We start from the raw sequence: 26,983 nt of genomic DNA, 5'->3' as shown, positions 1-26,983 counted from the left end.
GTAACTCGCTCGTGGTACGTCACCAACATTCAGGTTACGTCGTACGTAACAAGCCCATTCTACGTCCGTTGTAGATCGCTTATGCTACGTATGTTAAACGTCCCAATGCTACGCCAGTTTAACTCATTCATGCTACGTCTCTTTTATATCTCTCATACCACGTCAATCACGAACACTCAGACTACGTCTTACGTAACAATCTCATGCTACGTCCTGCGTAAGTAACATGATACGTAAATTAGAAGTTCCCCATGCTACGCTAGTTGGAACTCTCTCGTCCTATGTTTGTTTTATGTCACTCATACTATGTCAGTTGCGAACACTCAGGATACGTCTTTCGTACGTAGCTCATGCTGCGCCAAGCGTGCGTATCATGATACGCTAATTTTACCTCACTGATGCCACTTAATACGTATGCTGTATGTCTCTCATACTACAGCAGTACGACGAGCAACTCATGTCACGTCAGTATCTCATGCTACGATTGCAGAAAGTCTCTCATACTACATTTGTTATAAATTCCCTGTGCGACGTAAGTTGGAGATCTCTCATACTACGTCCGACGTATGACACTCATTGTTGGTCTAGAGTAACTCCCCCGTGCTACGTCCGGCGTAAGTCACTAATTTGGTTTACAGTCTCTCATACTGGTATTGTACGTCACTTTACGTCGTACATCCACCACACTACGCTATTAAGTGAGTGAGTGAGTTTAGTTTTACGCCGTACTAAGCAATATTCCAGCTATATGGCGGCGCTACGCTATTAAGGTTTTAATAATACGTCTGTCGTAAGACGACGTGAATGAGTTTAGTTTTACACCACACTCAGCAATATTCCAGCTATGTTGCGGAGGTCTGTAAATAATCAAGTCCAGACAATCCCGTGATCAACAGGAAGAGTATCGGTCTGCGCGACTGGGAACCGATGACATGTGTTAACGAAGTCAGCGCACCTGATCCAACAGAAGGAAGTGTGGAGACAGTAAGAATCACACGCGTACCCACTTATAGAATCAAACCGGCACTTCGTGACGAGCAAACACCTCCACCAATAGGCCACCCATCGTCCCATCCTTTTGAATATTCAGCTAGAGACCCCAAAATAACAAATAATAACTGAAGGTATATTCATCATTTATTACATCATACATCATAGTTAAACATCTGCAATGGTGCTGAGTCAGAGATGCTGACGTGTGCGTGAAGAAATGTATTGCACTCAATAGGAAGTGGAGTAAACATTTCCATACATTGTGTGATAGAGAAGAAATAGAGCATAGGGTCTGTCACAGCGGCAATGTTGGTAAGGCTGAGCAAACAGTGCCATTGTTTTATTCAGCAATTTTATGAAAGTTGCTCTCAATCTCAATAAAGTTTAATAAAATTCTATAATATTTTGATCCAATTGAACGTTGCACTTGTCATTATATAGAAGCCATAAAATATAATCTCAAATATGTGGCGACGTTTAAGTACCTTACAAAGATAAATATTGTTTTAAGCCTAGTGTCATAAAACGCATTTCTGGAATTGTAAGAATTGTAAATTTATTGAAAAATATGTAAGTCCCGTCCCGTAGTAAGTCCACAGGCAAAATTGGATTTTCCAAAACAGGACTTCCCTAATGAAAAAAGGAAATGCAAATTTGATTAGGAATTAATTAATAGGCTGAATATGACACAAACCGAGAGTTGATTTGGCTATTCATTCAAGAAACATATAGACAGAATTTCCAATGACATTATATTTATCAAATGGACATGGAATTCCTAGTAATGGTGATCATAAAGCTAATAAATAAACATAACAATCCGTTTTACAGAGATAAATGTACTAAACAGGGTAAACACTGAAGATATGGAAGCACAAATCAAATATAAAAATAAAGAAAACTCAGCACTAATATACTTTTACTTTTCTTTGCACCAACAAATCAACAACTACTTCAAAGATTCGATAATAGACTGTAGGGCAGATAAAGATATTGAATAAATGTTCATAGCTAAACATCCTGGGTTTGACGAACTGATGTTATTTGGAAATTAGTTATGGGGCGAGTTTTTTTAAATACCACTTTCCTCATCCTGCAGTAAAAGTACTCGGGATTAAATATCTCGGGATTTACAAAAATGTTCTTAATCGTTCACTGGACGTCCTGGGTGTTAAAATATAAAGACGAGTTTACAAAAACCCAAAGTTTCGCAGTTTCTTTCAGAGGAAAAGTGTATGTATGGAAACAATGACAGACAAATAGTCTCCATCGAAAAGAAATCCCAGTCCCACGGCATTAAATGATGGTTGATCCCTTAATCACTTTTCATGTGTAAATGTATTTAATAGTTTTGAGAAAATGGACCAATGCTTGTTTATTTCTAGCACTAAATGATGCACTTGGCCTCAGTCAACATGTATTTGAGAACAATCAGAGCATTAGGAGTTAACAGTTCAGTCGCCAATGTCTCTTGTGTTGAGTAAACGTAGAGAATTGCACACGAGAATGTGTCCCACCAGGTGAACAAGCAAACGGGCATTACAGGCTATGCGATATATGCCTTTCATTTGTATTCCCCCTATAAGGGCCTGGTATTAGCTTTGTGAGAAATCTTTTCTTTGTGATTTGAGTTCAAATTGTTCTAGAACAGGCTGCATTACACAAGTCAGCGTAAGTATTAAGATTCCTACACGATCTTCGTTCCGTCGGAAAAGGATATCAAAGGAAAAATTGACTTTTTGTCATGGTCACGGGGGTCTCTGGTTTCAGGATAAAGATTGAGTTTCACAGCGGTGTTACAAGTCCAGCGTGGCCCCCCTTTCCCGGCACGCACAAGGGGGTCAGGTACCCGTCCAACGCCAGGAAAGCATACAGCCACTCAGGGGACAATGAAACCGGACGCTTCCCAAACCGAACGGTGAAAGGTGTCGACAGCTTTTCCCTGGCGATATTGTGTCAGAGGTGTCGAGATCGCCGCCGAAGAAAGATAATCCTTACAAACTCGCGCAACACAATCCGACAGTGAGCAACTACCGATCACCCGAGAGGTAATGTTCGCTAAATTCAAACGACAAGGGTGACAAGCCTGTTAAATGTGTGTACACGAACTCGTAACACTATATTGAACTATAAGTTAAGACTAGCATGCTTTATAGACGACAGAATTACCTGCTGCTGAGTGTAATGGTGCATGGACTATATCTTTAGAGCCGCGAGGGCTGAGGATAAAATACATCAGATCCAACACATATTATAAAAAGGAAATATTTGAAATAGGAGATTCCTGCTTCACGCTTATCTACAAAGTGTATCAGATCTTTCACGGTTAACAATTCTCTGCATGAAACAACTACAACACTAATTGGAATACAGAGGTAGCTTCGACGTTGCATCAGAATTAATAACGTCTGTTGCAACAATAATCACAGATGATAGAAAACGGCACCCAGACAAGGTATTGCATATTCAACGCTATGCTGGCACCCACAGCATGTGTATGTAGGTATGTAGATACCTTGCAACTGTCCGGATGTGCCAAGTTTGCTTGGATCAGCACTGTTGGGACAGCATCGGCTCAAGTAGTTCATGTCGCATCTTGGTGGCTACGGGTTATCTCCCTTTTATGCAGTTTCGTCTGCGCATCAACCTTTTCATCGGTGCATGGATAACACCCAACCTTTTGTGTTGATATTGTCTAGGGAGTGCTGACGTGTCCTTGACATTGAACTTGACAGGTTCGTGGTCTTGTTTCCTGCATTTTCTGAAGCATAGGCGTTCACGAGGCCACGACCTTGACCTGCTCGACTGGATGGATACTTGCATCAACCAGCCTTCACCTTTAATACTAGTCACAACCATGCAGTCAAAAGTCACTTGATTTAAACATGTCGACCAAGAGTCGTTCTATGGGAATTTGTCCTATCGTTTTCCTGAAGAACACCTCTTCAATTGTAATAGGCGAAACGGACCTGAGTGATGGGAGAAGCAATAACAGTTTGCCAAAACGGAATGGCTGTGTTGGGTAGGCTGTTCGTATGTAATGGTTAAGGGTGAGCTGTGCCTGATCCTGGAGTGTGGCTACTGTGTGAAACTCTCGTAGGGTCTTCATCTCGGTGTTATTGCTTGGAAATACTGCAATGTGAAAGGACATTAATGAGGATGTGGAGTCTGTAGTGATTGGATGTCTAGCAACAAACAGACAAGTTACCATGACGGACAGAAATGATACTTAAAGATAAAGAACAATCAGGGAGCATGTCAGGAAATAGATGGTAGTTTTATCAATACTCCAGACACATTGCCACAATGTGAATTCAACATACAATTCTCAAATCGAATTCATATTTTCCTAAGAATGGTTTGAAGCTTGGCTTCTCAAACGACTCTAGACTCACTCGCTCGCTCATGCAAGCTAGCCACTGGTGCTGAATGAATGCATCATGAACACCACGTGATTTCTTACCTGATTTAAATAAGACAATCCCTTTTAGACATGCGTACTCTGTTGGATCGACTTGTATAGCCTTGAACTTGGCAATGACGTCTTGGAGGCCACGGATTTCAGTCATGAGGCTGACGACTTTGTCTGGTTGAGTGTGATCGGATGTGAAACCTGTAATATGAGTTGAAATGTTTCTGTAAATAGTGTACTGGTCCGTCAAGTGTGTACTGGTCACACAATTTCATATCTGGATAATCTTTCTTTGTCCATGGTGTTCTGTCGCTCTTACATGAGAGACGTAATATTGGTGTGAAGAGATATCTTTGCTTTTCAGATCTAGGTACTTTGGAAACCATCACAGAACAATGACTTATCCTACAAATTACAAGCAAATGTTGAGAAAATATACAGAATAGCGTATTTAATCAAACCTCATTTTTAAAATGTTAGTAACTTCATTTGAAAACATTGTTTATATGTTTCAAAATCAACGTTCAGGTTTATGTACATTCGAAACTATCACCTAACATTGGCTTCACCATGCAAATTATAGATATGCTTTAGACAATTACATAAACAATTCGTTTTAAGAAAATAATATAACCAATGCCGGCTTTCAAAGAACTAGTATTTTCACCAAACAGAAAAACAGTTGATCCAGTTGTGCCAAAAATAAATAAATAAATAAATAAATAAATGAATAAGGATAGTTCGGACTATATGGCGAGTCGTAAGTTAGAGATATCACATCACTCTACAGGTCCACCGTCAATGATGTCCCACCAGACTAACCTGCAGCGGACAGAAGAGGTCCTGCATCAAGAGGAATCTGGAACTGTGCAGCTCCTAGTACAAACAGTTCCCTCCAGCTCTCTTCCAGGAGAATCACCTGGTCCCTGAAGGGCAGACTAAGGAAGGCTGGCACCGACTTGGCCCACTTTACCCCCATGAACAACAATCTCGCCGCCGCCTCGCACACAGCTTCCGGGTTAGAGAAATAAGCCTGCATCATCTCGTGTGGATACTGAAATAGATATCGGGTGGATTAGTTAAGTATTATCTCCTTATCTTTACGACATTTTCATGTCTGATGATTCTGTGTGTACGATCGGAGCAGATATAACCATAGAACATATGGCCTTGCAAAAAAATATAAAGAAATACTTCACAAACTTGCCAAAATTAACAATTTGTTGTTTTTTTAACTTTGAACTGACTCTTGTCAAGGAAACGTCAAAAGTGTGAAAGATAAGTAGGCTGTCGGTGATCATTGACAAACGATATCTTGAGACATGATTTATCATCATCTTCAAAGTCACCTAATCTATTCGTTCAGTTGTTTTAATGGTACACACAGAACAAATAAAACGACATAAACTGCCTTCAAGACCAGCGACCAAGAGGCTTATGGAAGATTTAATAAGTTTTATCAGTTTGTACAATGGAAGTGTCACATATAATATTTTGATTTTTTACAAATTTTGATCTTTACATCAAAATGTTGTTACTATTAGCGAAAAAATAACTTTGTATGTAATCTCATAATATTCACTTTATGTTGCATAGCAATGATAATATTAATTAATGAATGCTTACTTATTTGTATAACACTACGATTAGTCCTAATCAATTGCAGTTTCCACCCGTTTGACTTTATTGTCTTAAAACATGTTTAACAGAAAAGGAAAATAGTCAGTATACAATGTCGCACCTGATTGGGTTTGATGGTAGATACATCTGTACCCACCTTTGGCACAGGTTGCATTATCACCCCGGGGGTAGTGGTGGGGGGTGGGTCGACGGCTGACACAGTGATACCGTCGTTGACGTGTTCGTAGCCAACGTAGGCGGGAAGGAACGGGGAGCGGTAGGGATTAGCAGCTAGTACCGTCCCCAACTCATTGGTTTCTTTCAAATACATTGCAACCTGGCGGCGGATGGTAGAGTTACGAGGACCTCGCTCGTGCTGAACGGCTGTAGAGAAAGAAAACAACATTTACAGATATAAAACTAAGGAAATGCGAAATGAAAACACGATAAAAGCTTTATACTGAGCAAAAAAATATCTCAATATAAAGAAAACAGAATAATGCGAGGTAATGTCTGTGATGCTAATCGAAATATATTAGGAAACTAAATTACAAAGTGAGTGAGCAGTCATATACATTTGACAGCATGATCAACGCATTGTTCAGAAGTAGGGAATCAAACCCGGATCATGTAAAAATGTGACTTTGTATTGTGTATTCTACGTATTTTTTAACTGATAGACATCATGATTGTGTGAGACAACAAAGGGACTGGAATGTTGTTAGCTCGGACATCCAGTTAACCAGAGATTAAAGCCTTTAGTGATTTGGCAGTGAAAGCCCAATCAAATTTGCTTCACGCTATGCAAATCCATGATTTCTAATATAGCGATGAAATAGTAACACAGTCTCGTATTCTGCTAGATAGTGTTCTACTGATACCTTTGACATGACTGCATTCATGAGTAAAGAAGGTAAAAGGATAATGAACATGTCGACACGAATTTCAACACCTTTCGAAACGTAAATATGCAAAGAATATAATTATTTCATAGACTTATCATTATGTACAAATTAGTCGTTCGATTGGCTATACCATATGTGCCGCATTCCACCAGACAATCAGTTAAATGTTTATAAATATTCGAACACTTCAAAGACATTGCAAATTCCATGAAATCCCTTGCACAATCCCACGAGTATTGTTAGCGTGATGCCACTTAACGCGAATAGCGTATAAGACAGGATTGAATAAACACATTATAGTCAAGTTGTCGTTCTGTTTCACCTCCCTCTTGCTTAAGTACCAAACCCTGTAGGATGAGGCTCTTCTAGAGGGATGCTGCACACACCTTTCCCCGTGCGTAAGTGAATAGAAGTCAAATACTCGTTAGACTTCAGGAAAGTCCTTTTCTCAAATCTGAATATATCTTTAGCGTCTTAATATTTATCAAGAGCACGATGGTATGCTGAGAATGACATTATTTTGAAGGGTTCGCCGCACAAGGCGTCTGAATGTGTCATTATCAAAACAACTTTCGTATTTGATCACAGACGGGTAGAGCTTGAGGGGAAGGTTAGACAAGTCGGGGGTGGCTTCTTGTTCAGTGTATCGAGAAAACTCGACTTTCTGTGGGTTCTATCGGTGTCACAGATGTAGGTGTGCAACAGGCAATTAAATGGATGAAGGCAAAGACACTTGTCATCATCAGCAAATATGCCAGCACCTCACGACCTGACAAAAAAATATTGACTCCTACAGGTGTCAAGCAGAAGACTTTTACTAAGTCTTTGAGTCAGGTGGGAAGGGTTCTGAACGCAGGCACGGATTTGTTGTCTGGCAGATATGTGGTTGAAATCCATGTTTGCCTTCGTGGCTTCTGAAGAGTGCCTCACCTTGTCCTTTTCATCGGCCACAAATCCCCAAAGAGGTGCTAACGCGAGTGGGCTTTAAACAAATCATAGCATATATCGTATTCAGGAAAATCAAAAGTTCTTCTGTGGGTCTTTCTGTGTGAGAAGACCACCTCGCTACGTGTTCACGAGCTGGTTAAACACACATCCGTGGAGGTCAAACCCATCGCATACCCGCCTTCACAAAGTATAACTTTTCAATAGACTACCGAACAAAAGTCCTCTGTGTTGGTCTGGCCGGATGATAGGACTATTTTAGCTTTGGAGTAAGAAGAGGACCAACTGAGAACGTCATGTGTACATTACTTGCAAACCTGGAAATTGAGAGATATTCTGGACTATTGGGTTTATGCCGCGTATTTAGACAGGTGGGAGAGAACGAAGCCACAGTGACAAAGCAATCACAATACTTTCTCTCAGGACCCTCACCCTACCTAGCTGTCTTTCTATCGCAAGGCTTGAGCCTATTCTATTGAGGCTGTAAAATGTCCTTGACAAAATGTCTCTCTTAAATTGATTTTCTTCTCGGGTTTTGCTGGTCTATCAGAACACAGCTGAACTGGGTTTTTTTCTCAGAATGAATCTGTTTCCTTGCTGGTACATACGAATATTTGATCAGAATGGCTCATTTATTTAATTCCACACAAAGTGTTAAACGTGTTAAATCCTTTCTATTATGTATTGTTTAAAACTTGACGTGCCTATATTTGGTGTTAAACAAATATTTGTCATTTTCAGAGCTTAATTGATATTTTATAATGTGAATAAAGTATTTACTTTACAAATTTCAGGCCAAAGAACGATGTCATGAAACATTAAAGACACACTGAGGTGTCACCTATCTTGGAATTCAATAACAACTTGTCATGAAACTCTTTGGAATTAAATAAGTAACATGGAAAAGAATATGAATTTGCGAATATGATCGGCGCAACTCTTGATTAATTTCAGTCGTCGCGTCCAAACATGGGAAATTCGCTGTGCCAATCAGTCTACGCAGGAGAGCCCAAGACGTAAAAAAAACAACGAAATACAGACAGATTTTCACTGTAAGACGATGGAATGTAAAGTTATCATTTGTGAAGTAACCAGAAAGATGCTGAAAAGGATAGTCCAACACCATGAGCGGAATTTAATCAGTTTCAGGAATTTCAGAAATGGTTCTTTTGAAAAGAAATAGTTCCTGGCTCCAAACACCTTAAACGGTGACATTTTGGGAGATGTTCGCGAACTTAATTAACAAAGCTCTAAACATACGCTAGAGTCAGTGTTATCTTAGGCAGGATTGACAGCAGTGTCTGTGAACATGTCAGGTATTTCAGACGCGTTAATACAACGCATTACAATGCCCAACTATGTCCGACCCTCGTTGAACGTAACAAATGTTTCTAAGATCAAAACAAATGTTTCATAAAACTGACAGATTTTTGGCCATGAGGGCCCCACCCCCCGGATTATGAGCCCCTGCCCCCTGAGTATAATTACACAAGGACAGCTTAGGTACGTGACCAGCTATTCAGAGGTTCCGCGTCATACAATGACGCCGGTAATTGCCTAATCAAATCGTTGAGCGCATTTCTCATCGGGTTACAATCGGAGTGTTTCGCCCAGTCCTCCGTGTTTGGTTGCCTCGACTCTATTTGTACGTGTGCTTTCCGAGTCAATTATTCGTCCACGTACAGGCGTGTCTCTCAGCGGCTGCTCATGGCGAGTTTTCTCGCCTTGCGTCTCAGTGTTGACGATCGACTCATCAAATTCGAGTGGCTCATTAAAAGTTGTTACTCGCTGATCGCCGTATTATCACTAAATTATGAGGAACACCCCGCTTTTCGGCTAGACAAACCACAGCGTCCGTGCTCATGGGAAACTCGATCTCACGGGAGTGGATGTCTCGAGTGGGGACCTCTCGTTTTGTGTCGAAATGGTTAATCTGCAGATATTAACTGACGTTTAATTTAGATTTAATGCCTGTGTTTGAATTGCTGAAAGCGATTAGGCTTTCATTATTAAATCTTTTGACATATTTTCTTGATTTATGATTTTAATTGCTCACGTTTGATTTTGATGTTTTAAACAAATGTTAACGCAGGGTGTGATACGTATTGCGATGGAAAATTGTAAACCGTTGTAATGAAGAATTTGACTGCATTATATTCTGCCTTGCAACTGAAGTATGCTGTGTGTGTGTGTTTTGATTGAGGTGGGGATCGGGGTTGTGGTTATTTTATTTTGAAAATATCATCAACATGTCACTGTGTACTCTTTCATCAGTGGAGTTTCTTAATAGGGGTTCTATTGTAAGTTCAAAAAACTTTCCTAAAATTATATAGCTTTGATTTCTGTTTTCTTTCCATTATTCAGGCTCACCTCACCAAGCGTAGCATAGTCTCGAAACATCCATACATCTTGATACATTATTTTAAAACATTTATCGTGATATCAACAAGGAAATATTTAGGGATGCTCGACTTTGTTATGTAGGTCCAAACAACATATATTTTTATTGAAGATAACCACAGATAATTTCAGTCTGTACATATATTAATATGTAATCATATGTATTTATTTTCAAGTAACAAAAAATGTTACGTTAAAGAATAAAAGTAACCAAGGAACTTAATTCGGTAGAATTTTGATTTGTGTATATTTCTATTCTATTTGGAGAAAGTGCTATTTTTATCAACCCTTGTTTGGACGTATTAAACAATGCAATGTCGCTGTCCTCAAAGGAACATTAAAATATGGAAACTTAAAAAAACAACACTTTTTACCATAATATATTCATATAAGCTCGGCCAGAGGTGACAGGGTGAAAACACAAAGGGTGATTGTAGAAAACCCACGCGCGTGCAAATTAATGACGTCCTCTAAAACCCGAACCTTAAGCTGACGCCGCTGTTCATGCGTATTGTTCAGTAACGGAACTGGAACTGAGGGATTGTTGCTAATATACATTGACTCCCAAAAGCTTTGCAAGCTGTTGCAAATGTTTGAAACTGAAATATCACCTTATTTTTTTCCATAGTTATAAATGCAGCAGTAGTAGTACTGTACTTGATAGCCACTTATAATTATAGGTAAGGTTAAAACGAAATTTGTCAAGCATGACAATTGTTATGTTCCCATAATTAGAAATCATCACAAACGTGACATTTGTAAGGAAAGAAATGATTCCCCATTGTCAATAGGTATTGATTTAGTTGCTGTTTTTCGTTTTTGGCATTCTCAGCCAATCCAAACATTAACAATACGGATTGGTCGAGAGGGAACCACTAATGGCCCCTTTCGATACAATGTGAATGGGGTCAATTTTTTTAGTTTTAAGTTATTATTTCGGTCAGTCATATTATTTATGCTACACTAAGACAATCAAACAGTTACCAACTGGCTGGATTGTTCTTGGCTATTTGAACTATTTGTCTGTGTGAACTAACGACTGTTGGGAGATATGAAAAGACGGAACGCGTCAACGTACCACAATTACGAAAATTGATTGCTTCAATGCCGAAAAATACAGAGTCCAAACCAGACAATGACTATTTATTGAAATATTTCCAAAGGCAAAAGGGGGTTATTATAAGCTGAAAATCAAACAAACTCCAGAACAAAACCACGATTGATGTCAAATAAAAGGTCATAGAATGTGTAAAGCTGCAAAAAGCATCATTTGAAAGTAGAAGCCCCGAGTCATATGCAAGAAGAAAAGAGGGGCACATTCATCAGTGGTCTTTATAGGGAGGGAACTCCACTAGAGAAAGTAAACAAACCACGCCCCCTCCTTTCCAAGCCACCATCATACTCATCTGCAACATGCTCGCTCTCAGTAAAAACCAATGATAGTTTTCTGAAGAAATAAAACACATTATTCGTGTTTAAGTGACAGCTTGTGGAGAAGACAACGCCACAAAGTTTACTTACCATCTTTGTTCATGCCGGCCTCAATGCACTTCTTAAGACGACACGCCCGACACTGATTGCGGTGAGTTTTATCCACGGGACAATTCCCTTGTCCTCTCGATTTGCAAATGTATTGGCGGTTCCGACGAATTGAACGCTGGAGGAAAACACAAATTCACTTTGTCAGTGTGAAAAACAAAACACACGATTGGTAAACGTGTTTTGATGCCGAATTGTACACGAAAGGAGTGAGTGAGTTTAGTGGTTTAATGCTAGTTTTAGCCATATTTCACCAATATCACAGAAACAGGTTTCACATTGCACACATGTGCATACGAAATCTCGGACCTTCAGCGTGATAAACGGGCGCCTTAACCATTAGGCCACCTTATATAAATTACTTTATGGTGTTTAGCCAACTCTAAGCTTATGCCCACCATTACGACGAATGATGAAAGAATGAGCTCCTAAACCAAACTGAGAATCGAACCCAGCTGTTTAGCAAACGAGTATGACTGTGCATTTCCAAATGTAAACAGCGTTAATAACAACGCTTGTAACGGTACTTCAGATGCGAGTGAGTGAGGTAATATTTTAACGCCACATCGGCAATATCTCCGCCATATCGTGACGAAAACAATTTTTATAAGAAAAATGAAAACATTTTGAAGAATAAAACCTGTCACGATGGACAGTAAAATACTAGGGTATTAGAGATATGGATATAAAACTAGTATGGAAAAGTAAAACATTCTAGTAACTGAATCAGACAATACCATATAAAACACGGGCTGATGATAGATCACCATACTAGAGACCATGGGGACTTACTTCAGACGGACTATGGTAGCAGTGAAATGTAATAGACCTCGTGTTCGTTTTGAGTTCGATATAACCGTAGTTGAAAGTCTGGAATATAAGGGCCACCTTATATAATATCCACAGTTCGATTTTTATGGGTTATAACAGAATACACCGTGTTTGGATGTTTTTCGAACAAAAAAATCAAATACTGGCAATTCATTAACATGGTCACAATTTGTAACGCTATTTTTTACCTGTCCCAGCCATGACATTTCAAATACAATGAAAAACCAGACTCGCGTACTCACTTACTACAACATATACGAAACGTCTAATCTTAGTCCATGTAACCTAACTGAAATTGAATACGACAACGGGCCTTGACGGACATATATGACAAAGTTGAATGAGGACAAAATATTGTATAATGAGAGGGGTGGTAACGAAGTCTAGACTTTGAAAGAGTTTGCTAGACACACCAAAGACCATAGGAGTTTGCACAGTAGTCACTTAGACCAAGAAAGTCGAATATATATGACACCCACGTCACGTGACGCGGCAGGCATTCGTCGCACGTTCTGGTATGTTTGTTGTTTATCGCCGTACTTAACAATATATCGACTATAAACTACCCGATTCTCACCTGTTACAAAAATATTGCTGAAAACGAATTCATGTTGGCTTTTAACTTCTGACACGTATCTCATAATCAACACCTAGTTAAAGTTATTCTGTCCCGCCGCCACAAAACTGATATTTCCATGTACAAATAGACGTCTTGTTACAATCATTTCAGAAAACAGTCATCGATCATAAATATTTTACCTACCATGTAATAAAACCAGGTTTACAGGATCTACCATGAAATAAATGCTGGTTTACATGATATACCATGTAATAACAGCCTGTTTAAAGGACCTTCTATGTATGTAAACCTGGTTTACATGATCTACAATGTAATAAAACCAGGTTTACAGGATCTACCAAGATATAGAAGGTGGTTTACAGGATTTACTATGTAATAAGAGCTGGTTTACAGGACCTGCCATGTGTGTAAACATGGTTTACATGATCTACCATGTCATAAAAACTAGTTTCACGCCAGCGAGTCACAAAAATTAAATACACAAAAATAAATAAATATTTGTACAAAAAGTAATTACGAAAACACAGATACACTTGGCTAATTTAAGCGGTTTCGTCTTTAGGTATTTATTTTCTCTAGTGAATTAAAAATATGTTTTTCCGTTATCTCAACCAGTCGTGAAATTAGGAACTTTCCGTCAATGATATCAACAGGAGATCAAACAAACAGCTTGTATACGGTATATACGTTTCTGTCTATTATGAGCAGTCGTCGCTGTAGACTTTTGTATGGAGAAGTGTTCGTGTTATCGACGGAAACTATGACGCCTACGTAACAGATAGACAATGCCAGTCAAGGTATTGATCACCCGCTGTGAGACGGACACAAGCCATCCCGCTTCGATGTAAGACAGAACTGAAACGGTTACATTTAAACGTCCCACTGACTGAGGACATCTGTATGTGTTACTGTGGTAAATATTAACCTGATGGTAAGCGTTCGCTCGGCATTCGCAATCATGTGTTCTAATAACATAATTGTACTATGTGTGCCCTACCTCGGAATGACCCATACAATGATCTTCATGCACAATTACTTTAATAGGCTAAAGATGATTTCACTCAGTGCAACTTGTTGTATGCAATTTAATGCACCCACCAGCTGTCCCAATGAAGTCTTGACAGGGTGATTGGGTATGCTTTTGCGCCGCTTTTTGCAATATTCCAGCAATGTCATGGCGGGAACACAAGGAATGGGCTTCACATAATTTTAACCATGTAGGGAATCGAACCTGGGTCTTTAGCATGACGAGTGAACGCTTTAAACACTCCGCCCCAAGTCTTAGAAGACTTCACTCGTGTTACTAACGATTAATACCTACGAAATTGCCCATTTGTTGACAAAGCGCTTAACGTTTAATTTGGCTCTGTGTATCATTGTTAATATTTACTAACAGGATAATTCGCCATTTGTTTTCCATTTTGTTAGGACCTTTCTTTGTACATGTCCATCCTCGGCCATGACAAATACCAGTGGCCCATTCGCAATGATAGTCTTCGGAAGTGACGTCACCACCCAAATCCCATTTAAATATAACTGAGCACGTAGTTTATTTTGTTCAGCAGTGTAGTTCTCATTGGATGGCTATTTATAGCACAGCGTCAGCAGAACAGTATTGACCGCCACCAGGTTATTTACCATACTGGGAAACAGACCTGTAACCATGATGACATGGTCATGTAACAAATCTACGATAAAAAGCCTCTTTTCGCTTTCCACATGTTTAAATTTATTTAGGAAGAGGACATTTAATCATTTTAAATAATTTGCGAAATTGCCACGTACGCTTTTGCAGAAAGTGCCCATAAACAACATGTATTATGTCGAAAATGAATGTAAAGCTATTATTAACGTCTTAACGTCAAGACAACAGGTACCGTAATAGTAATCTAACTTAGTAATCTAAGTAATCTAAAGTGAATAACATACTTAAAAGTATATGTGTCTTTGTCCGATCTCAGGAAAATGGAAAGTTGATATTTGTCAATGAAAGGGGTTAGCAAATACACGTACGTTTCATTTGTCATTACCCGGATGTAGGAAATCACGTTCTGTACGAGACGTAGAGGACCTCGCGAGACTCGAACATGCATGTTTTGTTTGAATACTAAGGTCGGAAAGGGTAAACCGCAAGATCCAGAAATTTGCAGTTTATTTGAGGCTGTCCACTCTCCAATGACGCAACTCAGCCCTGTGAAGTGAGATCTCGCAGGGTCACGCCGTGATCTCGTGCCGTGTGGTCAAATCAATCATTTCAAAGCAATCGCTAAAGTCACAACTTCTAAAGCTTTTGATCAACAAATCTTTGACAAGTTTTGATCTTAGGGGCTTTGGGTAAATACTCAAGTTTGCAAATCATCGTAATCTTCCTGAGAAGAGCTGTGAGAGCTGTTTCAGAAATGTTGCGAGTTTTTGCCGTTGGTTTGTCTCTGTAACTTCAACAGAATCACAAGCCATAAGCAAACCTGACTTTTGCGGCTCTCACTTTATCTCAGTATTGGCAATCTATGCTATGTAGTGTCCCCCCGTCCTCCGCAATCCAACGTGCCCCACCGTAGTTGTGCTATTGACATTCAAGTCCTCCACTTCTACGCTTTATCGACAAATTTTTACAAGGTTTGCGTTAAGTTTTTACCTTTTGGTTTAATTTTGCGAGCCGGGGATATCAGGAAATCCCGTGCCAGCCCTATAGGGGACTGTCGTATAAACTAAATATTGTTCGAAACATCGGTAGCTACGAGGACGTAAACCTTGTCCTTTGATGTTAGCGTGCCGAGCCGCTACGGGTGGGTTTGGGTAAGAAAATGTTAAACTTTCTAATCGGAAGACTTTTGTTCTAGTAAACACGGGGGTTAATACTTGATCCGGATAGACAGGTTGCCAACGCTGAAGCTGGAGTCAAAGAACACGTAGCACTGGGGGACGACTTCAGCTTGCGGACCGTGCGATGTGCTCGTCAACAAATGCCCCCCTCATATGACTGTCATCACGGCTGGGGTGGCGGAATGGGGTGACAAGTGGGGGAGGGGAGGAGGATGATGGGAATTGATTGTCTTTGTGGGATGCAAGCGGAAACTATACGGGTTACTTTGCCTGGAGAAAAGTTGCGTCCCTTTTAACTTTGACTCAAAGGCGGACAAATATGTATGTTAAAAGGGCGGTCTAAGTAACGAAGACATTTGAAACTCACCTTAAAGAACCCTGCACAGCTGGAAAGGAAGATTTAAAAAGCATTAGTGAGGTTTGTCTACATAGAACATGATAAAATATTATATATTTAGAAACTTTTGTAAGTAATGGTTGAAAATATGGGCCTTTTTTTATCAAATGTTGATGAAGTAATGTAACACGAAGGATGTTGATTACCTTACAATTTGATTAATTAAACATGAAATTATTGACGATGCCCAACGGCATTTAACATTGACAACTTTTCATTGGAGAAGAATTGTTGAGTTGTAATGTGTGTGGACGACAAGTGTGCATTATTTCGTTGTTTTTTTCCTGTGTCAGGCATATTAAGATTGAAAGAATTAGTATAACTTTATGCGAACTTGCATGCATTTTACATGTCAAAGAAGTACATGTATTAGAAAATATTATATATTAAAAGCAGAATAAAGAGTAACGTTTATGTTACTACTATCACAAGAAGGAATTACATTGTCAGTTAAACTTTACATCTGGTGGCAATGTTTCTTTATAATGTATTAATCGGAATATTGAATTATGCAGCAGATGCTTTTTACTCTCAGATATTGTTCATAATCTCCATTTTGACGGGTGGCGTTGTTGTACTATTTCACTGTAATCTGTGTTTATTTCACTGATACTTTGTACCGACGATTAAACTTGAAAGCTAATACCATTAACACAAACAAAAAGGTCATGATTTATGCCAATATTTGTCGAAAGCAAATACGTTGAAAGATAATCATAAGTGGGGAAAAGGCTAGAATTTCAATATCAACAAAGCCAATTAGTGAATGAGAACAAAATTACTTTCCATAAATCAAAATTTGAAAATGATTTTAGATACGCTTTAGGTATTCTGTTTCAGAGGAAAAATGAATTAAAATAACCTTAGACAGCTATGATTTATCCTTGCATTTCAAAATATAATCAGATGTAGGAGCCATCCTAGAACAATAATTAAGAGCTGTGATCAACTGACAATGTCAGCTCGCGAACAATATCGAAGACCTATATTAGCCTGGCTGGGCTAATTTAATGCAACTAAACACCGATACCTGTGCAAGCTGGTACGGGGCCTGACTGCAACGATAGTTTACGTGGAAGCCAGCCAATACATCCAATATTCCACCGTGTACTGCTAACATAACTAGGTACAACATATGGAACCATTTGACATACACCGTCATTATTTCGGCCGCAGTGAAGGATTATTGGACTGACAGTGTATTGGATAAATAGATAAATCTGTATTGTGACTCGCTTTTTGATGTCATGTAATATTCGCTTTCAACTTTGAGATGCTTTAAAGGAGAAACATTTGGACACTATTTGTACTACAATTAATGATTTGATCATTAGTAAGATAAATGGAGAATCTCATTCGACTGTCTTTCGATATCAGATATATAACCATGAGTGATATGCATCACTCCGTCTTTTTCTGTTAAATAAATAAATAAATAAATAAATAAATAAATAAATAAATAAATAAATAAATAAATAAATAAATAAATGAAAAGAAGTAACTTTTACGTGTAATGTATGAATATTCATTCATCCTTACCCATCACAAGCATAGATTCCGTAGTGCTTTCCTGACGAGTGATCTTGACAGACCTTACAAGGTATGTCCACAAGAATACGACCTGAATTGAAACAAAACACATGTCATCATAATAATTCAAATAAACTTCCAACTGATATTTCCAGTTATAGCATTTTTCGTGATCATAGAAGTTTGAGGTATATCATAAAAGGTCGAGTGTAAGTTAAACTGTTGTCATTTTAACATGAATATAATTAGGCTTGATATATACTTGGAGTCTTGTAGCCTTGGAAAGGTAGCTGTTTTTTCAGCCTGTTGCTTTCCAATAGCGACACAGATAAGTCTCTACAGGTAGCATATATGTAATTACGGGTATGAGAGTAGCGTTCCATGATTAGTGCCCCCGGGTGAGATGTACTGTCTATCTCCCCACGGTCAGTGAGAGAGATGCGGGTTTTCCCACTGCTTGCTCAGTACGGGGAACAAAAAGCGACCAGCAATTTGGAACAGTTCAGTGAAAGTGAAGTGAAGATTACGAAACCGCGTATCTCCAATAGAAGCCATGGCGTCACATAACAGAATAATGAAGCCCTCACTTATGTTGACAAGCAAAGAAAGCGTAAGGTGTCCACCAAAGCGTGAAACGTTGGGTTACCTTCTCGTGGTCGCATTTCAACCCTAAACAGTCAGCCTTGTGGCCAGACAATAGGTGGTCAGTATGAAGTGTCCACTGTTACACCAGCCTCGTGGTTAGATAATGATCGGAGCGTAATGACCAGTTATCTAATAACGACCAGATTTTCCAAATTATGTCGAAATGATACGAGAAGCTGATATACCGCTGTGCAGTCAGGACTGTCGAAGCGAGAACCTAAGCAGGGTATAAACTTAAGAGGATTCCGGGAGTCCTACAGGTGTTGACAAATGATCAGATAGAAATCTTCCTCCCATCAGACAACACAGGTATGCGTATGTGTTCCCCTGTCCCGACTTTTCATCAGTGTTTGCCGGTGGACTCCAGATGAATGTTCCAAATCGATACCCCAGAAACAACAAGCTTGATTTCCCAACAGTGTCTGCATATTGACTGTCTAGAACAATCGCCGAGAGAGTCGTGAGCATCCGATTCGTAATAAAAGGCGCATTGTGCCCGCCGCATGGTACGCTAATGTACAAACAACTAAATCAAAGAAGCCCGTTCTTTGCAAACCATCAGGCAGATTCGAATGTTAACTTGTCGCATCCAAGTCAACAGGCTTCCAATTAAAAATCAATATTCAGACAAACACACCGAGCTCATTCACACCCAACGGTAGCAATTATCTCTCCGACTTGTCTTCCCTGATGGAAAAAAATGCCGAAGATTGGCAGATATGAGATAGTACTGCATCCATTGATATCTTAAACACACAAATGATTATTGTAGAGGAATCATTTAATGTCCGACTTTCCAGAACAGTATCTGCCATATTCCTTTGTTACAACAGTACATGGGAAAAGCAGAATGACTTAGTCATAAAGGGAGTATGATGAAGATTATAATGAAAGTTTTAGCCAGGCAAATGAATACTGCAAACACGGGTTCCGACTTCGTTTCATTTAGCTAGGAATGTCAATATTATAGCCATTATGTCCCTGCATGCTCCGTCATCTTGTTATGGGGATAATTGAACAGTTTGTTATATTGGTAAACGAAAGTGGAAAGTTGTACAGTGAAAACGATTAGAACAGAGTAGCGACCGTCCAGAGTTTAGAAATTACAGCAAATATAAACAGTGCACTCACAATAACGCGCTAGAAGGCACTCATTATCTGGTTCCAGAGAGAGAGATGTCGTGTAGAGCTTTGAACCAATACAAAAATATATCCATGCTTCAGCTCTGTATATCTATCGAAAAATGTTCAAAACAGATCAGTTTTCAGCCGATTGAGCAAAAATAATTATTATTGACGGATTGTACATGTGCAATAATTTAAAAACGGAAGGTGATGTTGAAAAAACAACATGAATGTAGCTGTTGTAACGTGGAGATGCAAAACGCGAGGAAAAGTGCAGCTGTTTTTTAATTTTTCTGTGGTCTTTCTAAAGTATAGAATTTTGTGGTCTGTCTTGTCCGTCCTGGTATGTCTAACATTAGCGAGATATTATTATGGCTTTGGGATAACTGAAATAGCACATGGTCCCTCTAAAATGACTGTTTGAAAATGAAAATTACATGGTATTAATGAATCTTTTCTTCATCAATGTATTTCTTTGAACTTTTAATGAAATGGTAAAGGAAACCTCTACCCCGTGTTTAAAGTACATTAGACAGAGATCAATCACAACCATCAACATGCCTGAAAAAGACATTAGAATCTATTGTTTCACACAATAAAGAAATAGTGTATCCATAAAGTTATCATCATTCTACAATAGATAGTTAAATGAAGTGTGTAGGTGCCAACAAAATATGTTCATGGTGATTCATAATTGTTTCTTGAAGCATACATTATCATATTATTGCATTAATTTGTAATGAAACTTTGAATTTCAGCATTGTTACTAACCTTAAAGGAAAACTTTGTTACACTGATAACATTTTTTATAAGCGATGGTTTATATCAGTTGAATACTTTCAGAATGATTCAGAGACTCATTAACTGCACATACACAAGACACCTCATGGTAGCCCCGATACATGACGATGTTACTAATATCCGCTTTATACTGCTTTCCATAAAAATATTTTATTAACTTTTTAATGAGGAGGTTTTGACAGAGTTTTATGAAACCAGTCGTCACGTAGATAGTATCGGGCAATATAGCTAGCAATACCACACGCGTGTATGTGCAATATCCTTCGGTAATACCTCATCCTTTATCGGATAATCCGCGCTAATCTAAAGAACACGTGACGCTACCCCGTAGTAAGGAAGTAACGCGGTATGTCAAAGCATTGCCTTATAAACTTTCATTCATACAATAAACTTGTGTCATTAAAAGTTTCGCCGAGTGAGGAGTCCCGTGAAATTAACTCGCAATGGAATCAATTGGGAGAGTGTATTCCTAAGGCGGTGAGACTTGATTACGAGATTAGATGAATGTTGAAATGATTAAGTAAGTCCCAGCAACACGGTGACACTTAACAATCAATAGCGGGCTCAAGTGCAGGGATAATCTCGTAATCTAGCAGCTACCCTGATTTCCCATACATGCACGTGATACGGGCATTGCTTATACGACTCACACCATGTAGTCATAATGTAACTCGACGAAAAATTAATCACAACCCAAAAATAATGCAATACGATAACACACAGGTATAAAAAGTTAAGACCATGCATATTTCAATGGTTTAAGCATTTCATGGTATAAATTGAATATTTATGAGAAAAAAATGTAACTGATTAGTTCACATGATAATGTGTCTGACATACCTTATGTTGTATTTTTTGTTTACATGATATAAAATCATAAGGAAGATTATGTTCGATCATCATAAAAAAAATGTAACTGATTAGTTCACATGATAATGTGTCTGGCATACCTTATGTTGTATTTTTTGTTTACATGATATAAATCATAAGGGGGATTATGTTCGATAATCATAACAGGTAAGTTATGCTGTATTGTTGATATAACGAAGAATGCATTTATTGTGAAAGAAGTGATTTTCAATAGATTTGAATTAGCAATTTAGTACTTACACAAATTACATTTTCACGAGGGATAGTATGCTATAGAAAACAAAATGGACTGAAATACAATGCAGCAAAATCAATTTATCGTTAAAATCATGCTCACTGAAAAATGGTTTGTAGTGACATAATATTTCAAGTACGACAAAACGACACGCACTAAAATGATCTCATTTGATCTTGATCATTTAGCTAAGGAGATAATTTTCCCAGTTTGCTGAAAGACATTTTGCATATTCAAACTGGTTATGCTGTAAAAAATTGCCATGAATTTCAATTTGATCCACTGTCCGAATCTGACTTGATGTTTGCTTGGTATGCTTAGTTTAATGCTAGAAAATCCGTCCAGGGTTTAAGGTTCGCCTGTAGCCTCTGCCGCGAACCTGCTACAACGTCAACTGTATGCTTAAGTATAAGACGCAGTGCCCAGCGCCTTCGAATGTGTTTATCCTTGTCATATCTCGAGTCAGTTTGCAGAATCCGCATCTCATACCGCGACAAGTGTAGGGAAGATGCTTTCCCTCTGGCATTCTAGGCCTATTAGGGATGAGCAATGTTTTTCTCGTAAAGAACATTCAAACATTGGAAGGATAAGGAGAGCGAACTCGAACAAGTAAAGTTAGGGTCTATTTGACAGGGAGATCAAGCCAGCTTCTGATAGAGACCGTCTGACCACGGCGCTGAAGATGATACCACATCATTTGGCACTTGTATCAAAAGCTTTGGAACACTTGCAGTGAAGGATTTGGACCCAAGTGCCCGTCCAGATTAAACCAGAGGACTTTATTGTCGGTCACTCCGTTTCACAAGGATCACATACAAGGCTAAACACGATTAACTTGGAGGGCATGGTATTTCCTGTTCTTTGGGAATTATATTGTAAATCGCAAGTGCGATAAATGTTTTTCTTTTTTAAAAAAAATATATATCAGCAACTGCTGGAACAGAGCGAATGAAACAGACAACATGCCGACAACAGTACATACTACACTTAGTGATGTGACTATAAATGAGATGGTGTGACTGTTTTCCTTTTGTTTTCAAACCAAACTGATTTCTTTCACAAATGCAATATAGGATATCCTGTCATAATCGAACTGTAACTGTTTATTGTGCAGTGAATATGTTTCCAATATTCTGGAAACACATTTGTATTCATGGAATATCAAAAACAGTTATTAATATATGTAGTATTTTGATTTTTATCATGTTTTCTTATTGTTGCTATCCATGGAGTATGTTAATGTTATTATTAATGTTATTACCTGCTGTTGATTATTTTACCTTTTCATTTTGGTAATGATTATACTGAATTCTTTTTAAATTGATTCAGGCATGTACACAAATCAATTGAATCACTCATTGGTTTACCAGACTTTATGTCAAGAACGTAGAGGCTCGGGATCAATCATGGTGATGCCTCTGTCAGTACAAGTATTTTTTGCAAATGAGTGCAATAGTTAAACATATACAGCTGAAATTAAATATATGTTGTATTGAATGGAGTTTGAATGAAATAGATAACAGTTACACAACATGATCAAAGTGATAATTTTAGAACCTAATATATAAAAAGCGTCCTGTATAGGCCTTTGTTTGGAAACTCTAAATGTTCCTAAAGCTGTTCGACTATATATATATATATATTTTCATAAAAATAACCCGTTCAAAGGCATTGGTTTGGTATGAGACATAATTTATGCTTGTATTCAAACTACCCTCCACAAACATTTCTAAAATTCAATTTTAGACAGGTGTACAAGGTACATGATATTTTAAGATACATACATACTGTAACAGTGTTCCCAGATCTCATTCTCACTGTCTGCATGAAGGCTAGTGACGTGGAGTTTATCACACTTTAATTTACCCCAACGATATCGTGATTAAAACACTTGAGGATTGCTATAGTACGTGTATCACAAAGTAGGATAGTCCCTTAATTTATCACGCCTTTTCACCAGTACAGCGTCTCCAAGTCCACGTCCCACCCAGCGACACCCGGTTACAAGTCAACTCGTCCTATACATCAACGGAAATTTGTTCTTCGTGCATTTACCAAATAACCGCGAGTCAATAATTGCTTCAATATATTATTCAGAAGTCATTTTAAAGACTACAGCTACGAGATTTGTTCTGTAGCATAAATAAGCTGACAAGGTTGAGATAAGGGTTGTGTCATGTACTTGTCATCGACCTAGGAATCTTCAACAGTCAATATCGTAAACAAAGACAGGAATATATAACTTGAGACATAATGTGTTGCCTTCAGAACCTAATCACTTATAAACACAATGTAGTATCCTCCTAGATATTAACTTGAACATGCTAACACTCTTTATGGTGGGCTGGTAAATTTAATCATGCCGTAATTTCATATGATATTGTATTCAAGTGTCAACTACATGTATTTATAGTGCTCCTAAAATTTATATCTGCAGTATGTTATAGTATATTATTAAAAGTAGTAATAGTAATAGAAGTATGGAACACATTTTCCATATGAATATATATAAATATATCATACCGTGTATGATATATACACCATAAACGAGTAAAGAATATGAACATTGATTTTAAACAAAAACATTACCAACAATAGTACTTTGATTCATGACACAAAATATATTTGTATATGATATTATAATAAATACCTTAAATCTTCATTAAGAGTCCCCGTTTTATGTTTTGAGAATGTTATTGCTTTGGCAACTCACGGATGAAAATAAACATTTCCATCGGTAGTAACAAATCGCTACAATTACACAATGTTACGAAGACGGAAGTGATCCTCCTCGAGTGTCTGTTTAACGCGTGTTAAGAAAAGACTTGTTATCTACATATATACACCAAACACTTACTGGAAGTTCCCGAGGGTCGATTCATCTTAATCCACTCTCCTGTGCTATCACTTGGCGTAGTCTACTCCGTGTTGAAGTTGTCGCAGAACAGATAAATCCCACTTTGACCCGAGCTCTATGCCAGCCAATCACAGAGCAGTAGGAGCGCGAGACGAACAAGCACCATTTGGTGCTTCTCTCACTTGCCTCGTCTGGTGGCGACAAGTCAAACTGTATGATTACATACTCCTGCGTTGACAAGCCAGCCCTCTCGCGATTGGCTCTCTGCAACAATGGATGGCATGCTTGAAGCGCACGGATAAAGCACAGGCGTTTTGGAGGCAGGGACTTAGCTGTTTAGTCGGTGTGTATGGAGAATCATGTCACTTGTATTGGAATTCGTCAAAAGCTTTCCCCACCCAGATAACTAGACACAATTACTTCACAAACGGGGATCGCAGTGTGTTAGGTGATAATAGCAGTGGTAATATGACAGGTCCTTGCCGACCACCGGGCTGGACATTTGGCAGTTGGCAGTGATTACTCTTCCAGTGGACACACTCCAAAAGACCAACGTGAAGACAAATGTGGAGATAAAATGATAAGTTAGACTATTATTAATGTTAATCCACATCAACTTAGTTCTATCATGTTTGGTAGACATTTTTTTTCAACTGCAATTTCTTTGTTTATACCCACTTTGTTGTTTTGAAAAGTGCAATTGTGATAATTGCAGGTGATTGTTTTATCACTTCCATTGTTAGTTTCTGAAGGAAATTGCAAACAGGAATGCTAATATTTCCTTCCAAGAATTTATCGTTTGAAACCTTTCAGAGAGTTAGTCTCCCTGTCTTTTAGGGAACTGCTAGGTTAGTTATTTGTAATTGAGTCAATGCATTTTACAGATGTGTACAAGCTAGTCGATATAGTTGATATATATTTGGAGAGAGACCCATTTCAAACAAAATATCTCAAAACGATATATAAACCTTTTGTTGTTTAAAGTTAATCTATTTCCTTTATCAAATCTACATACCCAAGTAGCAATGTACATTGTACTCATACGCATGATCATTTTCAATTCCAGCAAGTATCTCACATATAGTCATCAGATATCTGCCTGCTTAAATTTCCAAATTGAATTTATCTCTTCATATATAGGTTCCCAGATTATGCCCCAAACCGCAATGACAACACGGTGTTTGCAATATTTGTTTATCGACTCCATCTCTCAAACCCTTTGATGATATATGCAATTTTAGAGTAAGGTGAATATATTTTTCAGACATGTCCGAAGGAAAAGCTTACGATGTTGTTATATGGTATAAAGTAGTAGGGAAGTATTAAAGCACAAGGATAACAACATGCCCCCATGCTGGGGAGCGAAAACGAACCGAAGAACAATGTCTTATATATCGACAACAAAGTAAGTCAATTTAATGCAAACAAAAAGCCTACCTTTAGCTTGAAACTGGAGAGGGACAAGAAACCAAGAAAGACCTTTCTTCTTTGAGTGTAGTAGGCACAAGGTGCTCCCTGTGTTTGTCCTCGGTTGCCTTACCCGACTCACTTCATACGGATGGCACGAAACTTGTTCAATGATATACCTAAAGCAAACAGGGTAGTGTCTACCGTAGTGTCACTGCGTGGTAGACTCGATTTGGCTTCTTTAATCAGATTTTCAAAGTTGACATTGATAGGGTGATTTTTAGCACATCAGACCGAATGCCTTTCCATAGGGCAAAGTGTGTTTCCCCCAACAGTGTTTGCATACGTTCTGCCCACAGGGAACCAGAGATAGGATTTTGGTATTAGTATAAACCCCTAATACTTAAAGCCAAAAGCAAAATATGAATTTTACTACACCGTTTTAAGATATTTGTATAGTCATATTTTGCTTGCGGAAACAAATGGCTGTGGCAAAGCAAATATCAATTTCGGAACATGATTGGTTTCCATCAAAGCTGGACATGCACGTCATTATCAAAGCTCGACATGGACGTCATTAGCAGTGCGTCAGTTAAAAAATTAAGTGATAACAAAATGTATGAAATTCGTTAAACATGCTTGTTAGGAGTAATTCTCCGACGATATATCATCATACGATCTTTATGCTAATTTAATTAATTTTTGTATTAAACTAGTTGTAACGTATGCGAGTTAAAACACAAAATGAAATAGAAAAAGTTCATATTTGAAAACTACTCGCTCGACAAATCCCTTAACGGCGTATATTATCCAGGAAAATTAATTTCTGTTACACTGACATTGAAACATAAACAGTAGTTTGCATGTATGATAAGTTCACTTTGTAAAGAAAACAATGATTAATGATCAGCACAATGCGAATTCATAGGCAAGAGAGGACAATAATCACACACATTATGAGCCAGCAATTTATGATGAACGCATATCAATGTTGCTTTGAATGTACACCTTGTTTATTTGTATATTGATACATATGTGTTATGAGTGCAACAAGTACGTAACAGGTTG

At 38.3% G+C, this 26,983-nt stretch overlaps 1 protein-coding gene across 2 annotated transcripts; it reads right to left on the bottom strand.

Moving 5' to 3' along the window:
• Positions 1-1,121: 1,121 nt before the first annotated feature.
• Positions 1,122-24,701, bottom strand: LOC137286535 (nuclear receptor subfamily 2 group E member 1-like). Of its 2 annotated transcripts, none has more exons than XM_067818454.1 (8): positions 24,509-24,701; positions 17,985-18,066; positions 16,416-16,434; positions 11,797-11,932; positions 6,147-6,409; positions 5,228-5,459; positions 4,457-4,606; positions 1,122-4,125 (listed from the first exon to the last, which is right to left on the bottom strand). In XM_067818454.1, the coding sequence occupies exons 1-8, from the start codon at positions 24,531-24,533 to the stop codon at positions 3,857-3,859; spliced, it is 1,176 nt and encodes a 391-aa protein (XP_067674555.1). In that variant the 5' UTR covers positions 24,534-24,701; the 3' UTR covers positions 1,122-3,856. The 2 variants fall into 2 exon arrangements, with proteins under 2 accessions (XP_067674555.1, XP_067674556.1); XM_067818455.1 differs by having other exon boundaries at positions 6,183-6,409; positions 24,509-24,699.
• Positions 24,702-26,983: the final 2,282 nt, after the last annotated feature.

This window comes from Haliotis asinina, chromosome 6, assembly GCF_037392515.1.
Source record: "Haliotis asinina isolate JCU_RB_2024 chromosome 6, JCU_Hal_asi_v2, whole genome shotgun sequence".
Lineage (NCBI taxonomy): Eukaryota > Metazoa > Mollusca > Gastropoda > Lepetellida > Haliotidae > Haliotis > Haliotis asinina.
The sequence above is the reverse complement of the archived record's forward strand: the minus strand, read 5'-3'. Positions and strand labels throughout refer to the sequence as shown.

Bases quoted from the DNA above. Each gene is read 5' to 3' on its own strand.
- LOC137286535 (XM_067818454.1), bottom strand. From the start codon at position 24,533: ATGAATCGACCCTCGGGAACTTCCA. The intron at 5,460-6,146 runs GTGCGACATTGT...TATCTATTTCAG, and splicing joins CTACCATCAAACCCAATCAG to TATCCACACGAGATGATGCA. The intron at 4,126-4,456 runs GTAAGAAATCAC...TTCACATTGCAG, and splicing joins GATTGTCTTATTTAAATCAG to TATTTCCAAGCAATAACACC.